This window comes from Grammomys surdaster, unplaced genomic scaffold (assembly GCF_004785775.1).
Source record: "Grammomys surdaster isolate TR1022 unplaced genomic scaffold, NIH_TR_1.0 126219, whole genome shotgun sequence".
Lineage (NCBI taxonomy): Eukaryota > Metazoa > Chordata > Mammalia > Rodentia > Muridae > Grammomys > Grammomys surdaster.
In genome coordinates this window covers 4,743,160-4,756,768 of record NW_021621022.1, presented here as the reverse complement: position 1 = coordinate 4,756,768, position 13,609 = coordinate 4,743,160, and the positions used below count along the sequence as shown (strand labels likewise).

Sequence of the window (13,609 nt, the reverse complement as noted above, 5' to 3'; positions counted from 1 at the left end):
CCCTCTCCCTCCCCCTCCCCCTCCCCCTATCCTATCCCTATCCCTCTCCCTCTCCCTCTCCCTCTCCCTCTCCCTATCCCTATCCCTATCCCTATCCCTATCCCTATCCCTATCCCTATCCCTATCCCTATCCCTATCCCTATCCCTATCTCTCTCCTAGACCAGGATATGGCAAACAAGTGGTCATATACACAGCAGGGAAGGAAGCCCTCAACAGAATCCAACTATGGCAGTACCCTGAACTCAGACTTCCAGTTTCCTAAACTGAAAAGAAAGCAGTGTCTGTGGTCGAAGCCCCCCAACCTGTTTCAGTGGTCAGGGCTAACCAAGGTAGAATGAAGGAGAGATTCTGTGCAGAGAAAGCATTCCTACATCATGCCTAAAGGCTACAGTGTAGCTGTGTAAGCTATGGTGAACCCAGCAGCAGGAGCTCAGCGGCTGGGAAAGTGGGGGTATTGGAGGCCGAGATGCTGGACTGGATTCTGACCAGGAGGGACCAGGAGCTTTGGAAGGGGCCTGGTAGGAAAGCCACATCAGGTCTGCACACAACAAAGGGAGGAAGGTGGCTGGGCTGTGGTGTAAGAGAAAGACAGACCAGAAAGAAGGTGAAAGGCAAGGTGACCCGGGGCTGTGGTCCATTGAGTGAGAGGTAGAGCAACCCTGGGCTAGGAAAGGGGCCATCAGAGACAGGAGGAAAGGCCAGACTGTTTAGAATGTAGGATAGCCATTGGCTCCCTCTGGAATGTAGTGGAGGAGGAGGCCTGGCTAAGCTCAGGTTTCAGGGGGCACCTGGGTGGAAGGATAAGCCTCTAATTGCTTGTGAATGGGAGAGGCTCCAGTGTGGCGGAGACTCAAGTGTACATGACTGAGTTCTGTCTCCACTATACCTATGCCATATGTTGAAGTTACTTGTCTGAGGCCACACAGGTAGCCACGATGATCTCAGTCCAGGTCTGTCTGGCACTTATCCTTTTCTGCCACACCCACGAGACCAGACATCTCACCCTTGGCACCTTCCTGCCACTCATCCAGTCATCCAGAAGGTCTCCCTGTCAATTCCCTGTGACTGTGATCTGAGGATGCTCCTTGGTTTTGCTGCTGATCTTTCTTGGTCCCATGGTTCCTGCTGGCACAGGCGCAAACCGGACAAGCAGATCTGGGTCACTTTGATGCATCCTGTATACCTGACCCTGCTGTGGGAATCCAGGCTGCAAGCACTCACCTCCCGCTGTACTAGCTGAATAGTGCTCCCAACTCATCTGTCCCCAGATCCTCCTCACCTTCCTTAGGACATTGGGTTTCTACAGATGTCATTAGTTAAGGGCATACTAGAGAAGGATAGACCCTAATCTTGTGACTGGGGTCCTGTAAACAGGATGACAGAAGTAGAGAGGGGAAGGAGGCATCTGCAGACCAACATTGCCCCAGCCACCAGAAGTTCAGAAGACACAGGGAAGACCCTCTCTCAGAGTTTCAGAGGGGTGTAACCCCACAGATGCTTGGGTTGAAGGCTTGCAGTCTCTCAACAATAAACTTATTTTTAGCCTCAGTGTGTGCTGCTCTCCCTGGAACCCCAAACACGTAGGCTCTTAGCAGAATAGTGTCTTGCACAACCAATACTTGACAAATGAATGAGGCTATGAGACCAGAGGGTGTTAATACACACAAAACAACCTGGCTGCCAAGATCAAGATGTACTGATACATTCCAAAAGTTGGCACTGTCCTCAGACCCTAACTGAAGCTGACAGCTATTTAACAATTCAATGGCTCGAAAGCAAGGGGAAAGTAGTTAACATGTTTTGAAATTCCCAAGTTATGTAAAAACATTTAAGGAAAGCTGGTGTTTTTAGGTATCATCGTATTTTTTTTTTAATCCCAATTCTCAGATAACAGGATCAAGACATGAAACCTGGTTTGCCAAGAGTTATACAGCCAATGAAAGGCAGAGCTAAGATGCAAATGAGCTCCACTGCCTGCACCCCTTCCCCATCCCTGTCCTGTCCTGAGCTGTCTCCCCCCCCCCCCCATCAAGCTCAACAGCAAAGCACAGATCTCTGTTGCGAAAGCTCACCCAGTCCAAACACTCCAACCCATTTCACTCTTCATCTCTCCCTGGACCCTGAGCTGCAGGAATCTGAGCCTGCTACAACCCACAGCTGGCATTCTGAGGTGACATCTGGGCAGTATATGTGGTTATGGCTGCAGTTGCACCTAGGCTTGCCCATAGGAGCCCTTTTTATCTCTCAGAGTTTTATAGTCACGAGTCTTGTTTCTCATTTTCTGAAGTAGATCACAACGTGGAGGGGTTGGGATAAGGTCTGTCTACCATCTGAGCCCACACGGTCCCTGCCACTGATGACTCTGCCTCAGTTTTCTCCTGCTACAAGGCCCATAAGAGCATCCTGACTCCTTCATTCAAAACATCTCTACCTAAGAAAAGGACAAGGAAGAGACTGTAGTTTCATTCCACAGCCGGGGGAGCAGCGCCCACAGGAAGCTCAGGGACAGCCCTGCTGGAGGGACACTCAAGGGTAAAGGAATGGGAACAGGATGAACCAATCAACTCTCCTTCACAGAGTATCCTGCATCCACTTTGAGGAAGGTAAGAGGACAGCCACAGGATCTGTACACACACCCCAGCCCTTGTAGAGCAGATACACTTGTTTTACAAGTGGTCCTATTCACAGATGTACATCTTGGTCCACTTCTTTTAACTGGAAGGCAGAGTCCCCCTGTCAGCCCTAGAATCCAGCCCCCACTCCTTTATTCCAGAAGGCACTGAGGGGAACTCCTTCTTCCATCCACTAGTTGGTGTTTTCTATCGAAAACAAAGCAGCGGCAAGACAAAGCTGCTTTGAAAACTTGCTTTCATTCATCAAGAGGTTTGACATTTGACTTGGACAAGTCATTGCTCCTCCTGGGGCCTTGTGGTTCTCCGCTTATGATACAGGAGGATTAGACCAGATGATTTCAGAGGTCTACTCCCATTCCAAAGAATTCTAGAAAGCTCTCATTTTAGCCATCTGCACATGGCCTGGGTGGCCTGCCTCAAGACTTGCCTTACCGATGTGTTCTGGCATGTCTCCCCTCTCTGATTTTCCTCCTTCTCCAGGGACGCCGCCCTCTCTGACAATCTAAGTTCTCTGTGCTTTTAAATTGCACAGGCAGATTTTGACAGACCTCATCAATGCCAAAAGAGCCAAAGCAGAAGAAAACACTGCTTTGCTCGAACGTCTATGAAAGATGAGCTGGAGTCGAAACTCACAGAAAACTGCCAGCGAAGTGAGAGAGTGAAAATCATTTGCAGCTCAAGGATAATGTAAATCCTCTCATCTTTGGAAAACACACGCTCTTGAGTATTTATGAGTATGAGCCAGGAAAGGGCAAAGAGGCGGAGCATGGTATCTGTGCTTGTCTGTATGTGTGCATACGTGTGAGCTATGCATGTAGAGTGTCTGTGCTTATATACGTACACATGTGTGTACCTATGAGTTATGCATTCACATATGTGTGCTTGTTCCTATGTGTACACATACATGTGATTTACGCATGCAGGTGTTTGTGTATGTGTGTGTGCTGGTGAGTTATGCATGGAGGTGTCTATGTGTGTGTTTATGCATGTATATGCCTATTTGTGCACAAGTAACTTTTGTATCCAGGTGTCTGTGTATGTACATATAAACACATGTAAGCTGTGCATGCAGATATATGTGTTTGTGAATATATCTGTGCATGTGAGTTACACATTCAGGTGTGTGTGTATGTGTGTACAGGTATGTATAGGCAAGCATGCATACGTGTGTGCATGAATATGTACATGTGTGTTTAGAGAGATATAAATTAGAAACAAATTAGGTAGATTTATGGCAGGAAGGCCACTCCAACAACAGTATAAAAGTTCATGGAAGCATACTAGAGCACTCTGGACATGCAGAGCTAAAGTCACCAGGATGACTATAGAGCCCTGTGGTCACTGTAGAAGTTCAGAGGAGGGACTTCAGTATGATGAGGAGAGGACTTGGGGCTGGAGGAGGTGAACTGGAGAGATTCAGACAGCTCTGTCTACCTCTCTGTTTGGGGGCAGAAAGCAGACAGGACCATCGAGAATGCTCCAGAAAATAAAATAGAAGTCACAGAAGCATGGCCGCACAAAGGCCAGAATCCATGCCTGGTTTTACTCTCACCTCACCCTGCAAACTGGGCAGGCTCTAGAGCCTGATCTCTAGGCTAACAGCTATTCAGTATGCTGGCTAGTTTTATGTCAGTTTGACACAAGCTACAGTTGAGGAGAGGAGGGAGCCTCAATTGAGAGAACGCCTCCCTCAGATCAGACTGTAGGCAAGCCTGTAGTGGGTGGCGCAACCTCAGTGCTGGTGGTTTGGGGTTCTACAAGAGAGCAGGTCAAGCAAGCCACGAAGAGCAAGTTAATAAGAAGCACCCCTCCATGGCCTGTGGATTAGCTCCTGCCTACAGGTTCCTGCTCAGTTTAACTTCCTGCCCTGACGACTGTCAATAATGGACTATGATACGGAATTGCAAGCCCAAAAACCTCTTCTCCAATTTGCTTTTGATCATGGTGTCTCATCACAGCAATAGCAACCCATTCATTAGTGATTTCATTCATTAATATGCAGGATCTTTTTATACAGACCAGTCTGGCCTCCATCTGTTAATCTTTGCACCTCCATTTCTCAAGTGCTCTGCTCACAGGCGTGTGCCAGCACACAGACAATCGTATTTAGGAAATAAATTCAATGAATCCAAATGTACTATACCTGACAAACATAGCCTTCTTCTTTTGTTTTGTTTGGCTGTTTTTGGTTTATTTTTTATTTTTTGTTTTGAAACAGGGTTATTCTGAGTAGCTAGCTATCCTGGAACCTTGCCCTTTAGACCAGGCTGGCCTCAAACTCAGAGATTCATCTACCTCTATCTCCTGAGTGCTAGGATTAAAGGTGTGTGCCACCACTGCCTGAACAAACATTTTTCTGTCTAGTAGGCCAGTTCAAGTTTGAAATTCACTAATCCTTGAAGTTCCATTCATTAGAACCTTTGCAACTGAAAGAACCCTCTGCTCTGCAGTCAAATCCTATAGCAGAAGGCACACCAAATCTCTGGCCACTCAACCCATCAGCATCTACCCTTGGTTGTTTTCCTGCCTAGGGGTGTGGATGCTGGGTCCATTCTCTGCTCCAGGGAGGTTTACTCAGCAGAGAGACCTAGGTAGGCCTGGAAACGGGCACCGGTCATTTAGGCAGAACATTCCAGAGTCATACAGTGTAAGACTTAAAGGTAAAGGTGTAAGTTTAACTTTCACTCCAGGATGGGCCTTTGGGGATGAGCTTTACCTTAGTAGGAAGTGTAGGCAGGAGGGACTATGGACAGGGTGGGTCACCCAAGTACCTTTGGCAAGGGTGATGTTCCTCAAGGCGATGGAGTGTTCCCAGTCCTTCAGACGCAGGTCCTCGGTCACCACATTGAGTGTGGCCAGCTCCTGCTTGAGCTGCATCTCCATGTCCATGTGCACCAGCCTCATCCGGCGCGTGTCTGCGCTGGCATTGCTCACTAGCACCTGCAGGTCCTGTAGCCACGTGCTGTGCAGGGCCACGTCATAGGACAGGCTGTGGTTGAGGCCACGGAGAGCACCGCCCACATCAGCCAGCTCCTCACCCAGGACCCCCACCCTGCGTGCTAGCCCATCCAGCAGGCCCGCGTGCCGCTGCAGCAGCAGCTGGCTTCGATTGCTTTCCACCTGCAACTGGTAGAGTTCCAGCTGTGCGGAGTCACTCTGCTGTCCTGTTCGGTCACGCAGCAAGGCCATCGCCTGCTCCGTCTGGGCCGCCTGTGCGTGCAGCCCCCACAGTGTGCCCTCCAGCCTCTGCACCAAGCCTGCCAAGGCCAACAATGAGTCTGTCTGGTTCTGCAGCGCATCCTGAACCTTCCACACCTGTTCCGTCAAGTCTGCCTGCAATGGAGCCTGCAGCAGCCGCAGCTGCATGTCCCGGAAGCTCTCATTCAGCCGATTGACGTTTCGAGTCAGCGCCTTTAAGTCATCCGGGGAGCTGCGAGGCCGGGACACTGTGGAAGAGGTGAGGAGTGAGAAGGGCTTGAGCAGGGAGGACCAAATGACAACAGGCAAGTCTATGGCATATAGCAGGTGCTCAATCAAAGGTGACTGAAAGGGAGAGGTAGCAGATACTGAAAGTTTCAGTAGACCCCAGGCCCTGTGTTAACAGTGATCTACAGACCTATCTGTCACTATAATCACCTGCAGATATTGCTGATACCAGGCAGGATGTTGCCTTTGGGACTTTAAAAGATTCCCAGCAACTCTAAGATAGAGCCTAGTTAGTGTTCTGCTGTATAAATACACACAGCACGTATTAGGTTGATCCCCCAGGAAATGGTCATTATTTTCCATTGGCTAGAAATTGGATATGAACAGTCTATGGAATTCAACTTAAGATACTGGTGTTCCACGCTGGGTGGTGGGGGTGCACACCTTTAACCCCAGCACTCAGGAGGTGGAGGCAGGCAGATTTCAATGAGTTCAAGGCCAGCCTGGTCTATAGAGTGAGTTCCAGGACAGCCAGAGCTACACAGAGAAACCTTATCTCAGAAGAAAAAAAGATATTGGTTGTTTTCTCCACAGTCCAGGGCACATCCTGGCAGAGGTAGAAAGGATGTAAATGCAGGGGGAGGGGTAGGTGGGGCTGTGGAAGGACGCTTTCCAGGTGTGGGTGGCAGGGATGTCCTACTTATGCACTTATAGAACCTGCGCAAGACTGAGCTGTCAGCGTTCTGTCCTAGAGGGGAGAGGGGTGCACAGGGCCCCATCCCCCGATGATCTATTGGCAAGTAATGGTTGTCCAAGAAGGGAGATGTTTTCTTCAGTGATATGACCTCTGGTTGGTTAGCTGCCTGTACTCCTCTAAATATAGTGCTCACCAGTGTTCCTGTAAACAACTTGCATTAAACTTGGTTGCACACACACACACACACACACACACACATACACCCTGAGAGAAAGAGTATTTGTATGTTATCATCCCTTCCACTTTGGGAAGTAGGTACCAGCATCGGTCGAAAATTCTCCTACAGGAATTAAAGACCTAACAGCCAGTGATCACATTAAAAGGTGACGCGTTTTGGAGGTGACTAGGCCATGTGGGCAGAACTTGCATGAAGTCCAAGGAAGCTTTCTATCCTTAACCCCTACGGGAGGACACACAAGAGGTGCCATCAGGCATTGAATCATTTGGGGCCTTGATCCTGGACATCCAGCCTCCAGAACCATGAGCAAGAAATTTCTGTTGCTCATAAACTATCCAGTTTAAGACGTTTCATTCTAGTGGCCCAAAAGACTAAGCCAACTTTATTAAACCCTTTCTTCAGCTAGACCTGTTAATGTGGCTCAGGGTCACACAGCAAATCCTATCCCACTGGGCTATCCCAGAACTGGGCTATCCCAGAACTGGGCTATCCTCTAAGCCACTGGTTCTCAACCTGTGGGTCACAACCCCTTTGGCAAATCTCTATCTCCAAAACTATTTACATTACATTATGAAGTACCAACGAAAATAATTTTCCAGTGTAGGGTCACCACAACGTGAGGAACTGGGTTGAAGGGTCACAGCATCAGGAAGGTTGAAAAACACTACGTTATGCTTTCCCTAGAGCTGCTTAAAGCAACCCCATCTGGCAAGAGGCAGAACCAGGCTGGTTTTGTGGCTTCCTCCGCTCAAGGTCCCATCTCTTTTTCTGCAGCAAGAGCACCTCCAGGCAGGAGAGAGTGTTTCAGATCTGTTCTTACCCTTTCTCTGCCTTTCTAAGTTTAATATGTTCCTGCCCAGCAAAACAAGCCACTCTTCCCCTCCCAGCATTTCCTCGTGGAGAGGTCTTTTCCCTGGTTATGAAAACTCCTAAGACAAGACATCTTCATCACTAGGTTCTATCACATCATCCTGATGTCTCCTGGGAGCTCATGTAAACTGGATGCTGAGGTTTCTAGGGACACGTGGGCCTGTAGAGCCTGAATGGAAACAGTAGCTGCAGTGGGATGGGGCACGAAGAAGGAGATAATTCTGCTTTGGAAATCTTGAAACCCAGAACACCAGGAATTTAGTTCAAAGCTTGGTCAAGCAAGAAAATCGATCGCATAACTTCTCTTTGAGGACTTTGTTCTGGGAATCGATAGGAGACAGGCGATGTTGAGGGTCTTGCAATCTGCATTACAGACACATACTTTCACTCTGCATTGTAAGAAGGAAGCAGGCCATACATGGTTTGCCAGCTTGGCATCCACATACTAATGGTGGTTTGTTCGTATTGAGATACCTCCCCACCCCAACTGAGATACCCTTAGAGAAACACAAAGTTGAAACCAGCAGAAACTAACTTGATTCAGTGCTTCTAGAAGTTCTTGAGGCCACATAGCCACAGAATGAGGGACTGGTGCAAGGAATGATAAGGAGAGAGGCACAGACACTGCACATCTCAGAAACATGGCTGACACCTGAGCATCGGGGCAAGCTTGAACCCAGAAGGATTGATTGGCTTTGCTCTGTTTTCTCCCTGTGAGACCTATTGGCTGAAAAAAAGATGAAATGAAGGTATTTAGGGTACCAATCCACTGTCTGCTCAGATTGCCAGCCTGCGAATTAAGAGAAACATGAAGATTCAATGCCTGTCTCTAATTCTGAGGTCCCAAGTATCATGAACGTAATTCTGGCCATGGAGAGGGAAAAGAGGAAAAGAAGACACGAGGATTCTTGGATCATGTGATAACTCGCTGCTCTCCTCCTTCCTTGATGCTCCTGGAATCACACAGCATTTGCGATGACCCCTTTTGGAGAACACAAGTCACTTTAGATAGGAGTCTGTGGTGTGAAATGTGCAGGTTCTATACCCTAGCCAAAGAGAAAGAGCCATGGATAGGAACTCCACTGTGGCCAATTCAAACATGAGCAGAATGTAAATCATTCTGGCGGTCAGAACAAACTGAAGGTGGAGGGACTGAGGAGCACTTGGCAGTGCCTTTTGTGAGTCAAAGCAATGAGGGAAAGCTGAAGCAGGGCCCAAGGCTCCACTCAGTCCCATGGTGCTTAAAACCTACACTTTCCCTGTTCATTTTCTCAAGACCAGGCTTAGACTACAGACATCTTGGCTGCCTTCTGTACTTGTTCTAGTCCCTCAACAGCCACTTACAGGTTGAACGAAGGTATGAACAGTCAGAGTCTAGCAAAAGGATAAGTTCCTTTACTCTAGTGAGGAGACTTCTGATGAGGTGACCCAAGCCAGGCATGCTCAGCCCCATCTGCGCTCTGCACAGCTCAGCCACTGAATGGGTCTCCACAGTCTATGCTACTGAATGTCTCCCCCATTCTCCTGATGAAGAGACTGAGGCCAGGAGGTCGAATGACCATTAGTGACATGCCTCCTGACTCGTGTTCGCATGGCCACACCATCGCTGCCCTCTGGAAGCTGAACTGAAGAGGTGTCAATATAAAGGCAGCTGCCAGGGAAATGAAGCCATGAGCAGACAGAGGCAGGTGTCCGCAGGACTGGCAGCTGGAGAGACCGCAGACAGTGCTTGACTAAGTGTAAAATCAGTATGTTTCTGCATGTCCCATCCACACTGGCTGAGGCACTGAGATGGGGCAGGCAGAGAACAGAGATCCCAACACGTTCCCATAAGTCTCTGCTCAGGACACCCCAGAGCTCAGGCAAACCTGAGTTCCTCAGAGGTAGGAAGGATACCCTGAGGGTTCTAATGTGACTGTGAGATCCTGGGCTGAAGTCACAGGGGTAGTTTAAGGCTGTATTTGCCCAGAGTCCAGATAGCGAGCTAAGCAATCTTTTTCTTCTTTATCCTTCCCAGCCCTGAGGACCCCAAACCCTGCTCATCTGACCCTTCTTTGGTACCCGCAAGCTTTAGGTCTTTCTCTTTGTCAGCGAATGGAGCTGAGTCTGTGTTTATATGGAGACATCTGACAATGACCTTCCCCCACCCCAGGGAGTCCCTCTGGGTCCTAGATCATTGCACAATCAATCTGAATCCAAATTAAAGGAAGAAACTTCTCCCCAAGTCCACACCCTGCATCGAGGCAGTGTTTGCTTTGTTTTCTCAGCTCATCCATCTGCATGCAGATGCCATTGCTGCAGAGTTTCCACTTACTATTACAATCATCTCACAAGAATTTTTACCATCTTTCTTTTAGTCTCTTATAACTTTGTTGACTGGAAAGAGTTCTGGAGGGGACACACTATTGATCCTAGCAAATAAATGCAGATATTTCTTCTATTTTTCCTTCTCCTTCCTTCCTCTCTCTCTCTCTCTCTCTCTCTCTCTCTCTCTCTCTCTCTCAACGCTCATAACAATAAAGTCCCAGAAGTTGGAATAGTAGATTGAAAGATATATAGACATTTTATAACGTTTAAAAAATTCCATAACCAGATGTAGTGGCTCACAACAAATACTACAGAAGCTGAGGCAGGAGGAGTGACATGAGTTTGAAGCCAGCCTAGGCTACATAGTAAATTATAAGCCAGCCTGGGCTACAGACCATCCTCACCCTGTCTCAAAAGCCAAAACCAAACAAATTTAAGAAACCACACAGTTAAATGACTCTCCCCAAATCATGCTAACTTACACTTAGAGCACGGAAGTTTAATGGAGTCGATTTACACCCCTACTTCACTCTGCACCACCCTGCTCTTGTTGCTCCTTCCACAGACAGAAAGTGGCACCTTGCTATTACGTCATTCTGTTACAGAAGCAGCCCTGTCAAGGTGATGTCTTTGTTCATTGGGATGGCCTAGATAGTTTAGGTACCTAGACCAACCAGGTCACTGTTTATGAGGTCAAATGTTTAGGGGCCCTACTCATGCTGGCCAAGCCTAGAGCAGTGTCCTTCCTTTGGGAGCATTTAAGCACAGCAGAGTTAATTATCTCCTTCCCTGCTCATGACCCGCCCCCTCCCCCCTTTAATTCCTTCCAGATGGTTGCTGTCCTCAACAGGGAACAATTCTTCCTTGAGTGTGACTCTCTTAATTTGTGTTTATGCAAACAGCTCATTTATCTCCCTTCCTGGCATTTCTACTTTTAATGTGTTTTAATTATTCTTCAACTTTTATACTGTCACAAGTGGGAAAATAAATATAGCCCAACAATAAGAGCGGGGCTCTCCTGAGTCCTCACTGTGTGCCAGGCACTCTTCTGAGTGTGTGTCTTCCACGCTAATACAAAGACTCTCAAGCCCCTGCCACGTAAGCCTCATTTACCATTTGCATCCTCGTGGTCCAAGCGAGGAGACGGAGACAGAGGGTAAGTCACTCACAAGGTCACAGGGCCGGAAGGCAGTGGGGAACTGACTTGGGGCTCTGGAAGTGTGGAGACCGAGTCCCCAGTATGAACACCTTTGCTCTCAGATGAAAGGACTGAATATGACGAGCAAACCCTGTCACAGACACACTCAGTGCCAAATATGTTAGGAAGATAGTGAGCTCCCCAGCTTAAACCCAGGCTGGAGCCAGGGTTCTTGGTAGAAATCACAGATATGTAAGTTGAGATCTCATTGTTGGGCCCTCTTTGATGAATGAGTACATATTTCATGACACTCTATGGTCAGTGTGGGAGTGGATGCCTGTCTCAGGCTGCGGTAAGATCAGCATCTTACATAAGCCTGCTTCTCATACCTTTCTTTGTGCCACCTGGCCCTCCATCCACGCTCAGTCCTGAGTCAGCTTCCTGGCCACAGCTGTCCTGCTCATGAATAAACCATCATCTTCAGGCTCAGGCAGGGTGCTCCAGATGTGACCTGACCAGTGAGTTATTTCCTCAGCATAGGAAGAGTGCACTGGTAACAGTGAAATGTGTGTGTGCATGTGTGTGAGTGTGTGTTTGTGTGTGTGTGTGTGTGTGTAGGCCAGAGCTCAGCTTCAGGTGTTGTTCCTCAAGCACCATCCACCTTGTTTTTTGAGACAGGCTCTCTCACTGGTCTTGCCAGTTTGGTTAGGTTGGCTGGCCAGTGAGCTCCAGGAATCCTTCTGTCTCCAATTTCCCAGCACCGGGATTATAAATATGTGCCACATGACCCAATTTTTATGCAGTTGTTGGGGGTTAAATTCAGGTCTTCATGTTTGCAGGCCAAGTACTTCCCCAACACAGTCAATGCTCCAGTCCTGCTTCTGAGACATTTGTGAGGGACCACACATCAATTATGCTCCTTCATTTTTAACCCACCTTCCCTTGAGAAGTGAGAGGATACATTTATAAAATTCATACCCTGCTTTATCTGAGATGGGATACCAAGAGATTGTCTGAAGCATAAACCATCAGGGCACTTGGGCCATCTGCCCCTTCCTGGAGTTCTCCTCTGAATCTGCTGCCAGGGTAGTCAATCCCGTGCCGAATCAAAGCAGGAGGAAAGGAAGGGAAAGGATAGTTATCACTATCTACTGTCTGTCAAACAGTCCTGGCTTTTAGAAGTTGTTCTCTTGCCCTTCTCAGCAAGCTTGGGAAGTAGGAAAAGCCACACCCACTTCCAGGGGAAGCAGAGAGGTGGGCAGGTTAGGCTGCTGGGCAGGAACGGTCCTGGAACCACAGCTGTCACCCACTGAACAAAGCTTCATGGAGCATCCTCCCCTGGAGGGATGTGCTTGCCAAGTGTCTTTCAGTCCCCCTGTGGTCCTTCCGCTCCCGAGGATAGTTAGTGTCACTGCTGGGAAAATCTAAACACAGGCCTCCCAGTCACTAAGCTCAAGGCCACCCTGCTAGTAGGAGTGAGTTGTAAGCCTATACTCCTACCAAGGTCCCAGCACAAACCCTGCTATCTTCAGGCCAGTGACACAGAAGGCAAGCAGGTATCAGAATGCACAGAACGTTATATTCAGGGCAGAGTGTGGGAGAGGATAGGGCTGAATGATAATGGCAAAACCAGCACATTCCCAGAAGCATCAGAACAAGGGGCATGTTTTTCAGATGGGCTGCACCACAGGACTGTTACCTGAGGTCAGAGTGAGTGATGTAAATGAAAATTTCATTTTAAATCAGAGTTCAGAGCCAGGGTAACTGGATCGGGCACTTGCTGTGCAATCGTGAGAGCTTGTGCAAAGCCTGTGTAAAAAGTCTGAGCATGGTGGTGTGGATCTGCAGCCCCGGCACTGGTGAGGTAGAGACAGGGGGACCCTGGGGCCCACTGCCAACTCAGCCGACTCAGCCAATTCCAGACCAGCAAGAGACCTTGTCTCCAAAAGCAGGGTGGAGAGCACCTGGCGAATGCCACTTCATGGGTGACCACTGGCCTCCTCATGCATTCTCACACATGTGCACGCATGCCCACACACAAAAGCAGAGCCCAAATCCTTTCAGCATTTGCAATGGGGAGTCTATCACAGGGCTGTAGCATGGAATGTATTGCCAGCCTCCCTAGCGTCTCCTGATACCCTTCCTTTGTGTGTCACCAGAGCCAACACACCCAACACACAGGACTCACGCTTTGTTTAGTCCTGCCAAGACTCCTTTCTGCAAGTGGGCATCAATTTATCTGTCAGCTTGTGTTTTCCCAGTGAAAGACCATGGGACGAACAAGTCTGGGCTTTTGCCT

At 48.5% G+C, this 13,609-nt stretch overlaps 1 protein-coding gene across 2 annotated transcripts in view; it reads right to left on the bottom strand.

Moving 5' to 3' along the window:
• Nucleotides 1-13,609, bottom strand: part of Scara5 (scavenger receptor class A member 5) — a 92,827-nt gene that overhangs the window by 27,091 nt on the left and 52,127 nt on the right. For both annotated transcript variants that reach the window (XM_028758832.1, XM_028758833.1), the window contains exon 4: nucleotides 5,406-6,080. In XM_028758832.1, the coding sequence (XP_028614665.1) occupies nucleotides 5,406-6,080 (675 nt within the window). The remainder of the gene's footprint in view (nucleotides 1-5,405; nucleotides 6,081-13,609) is intronic.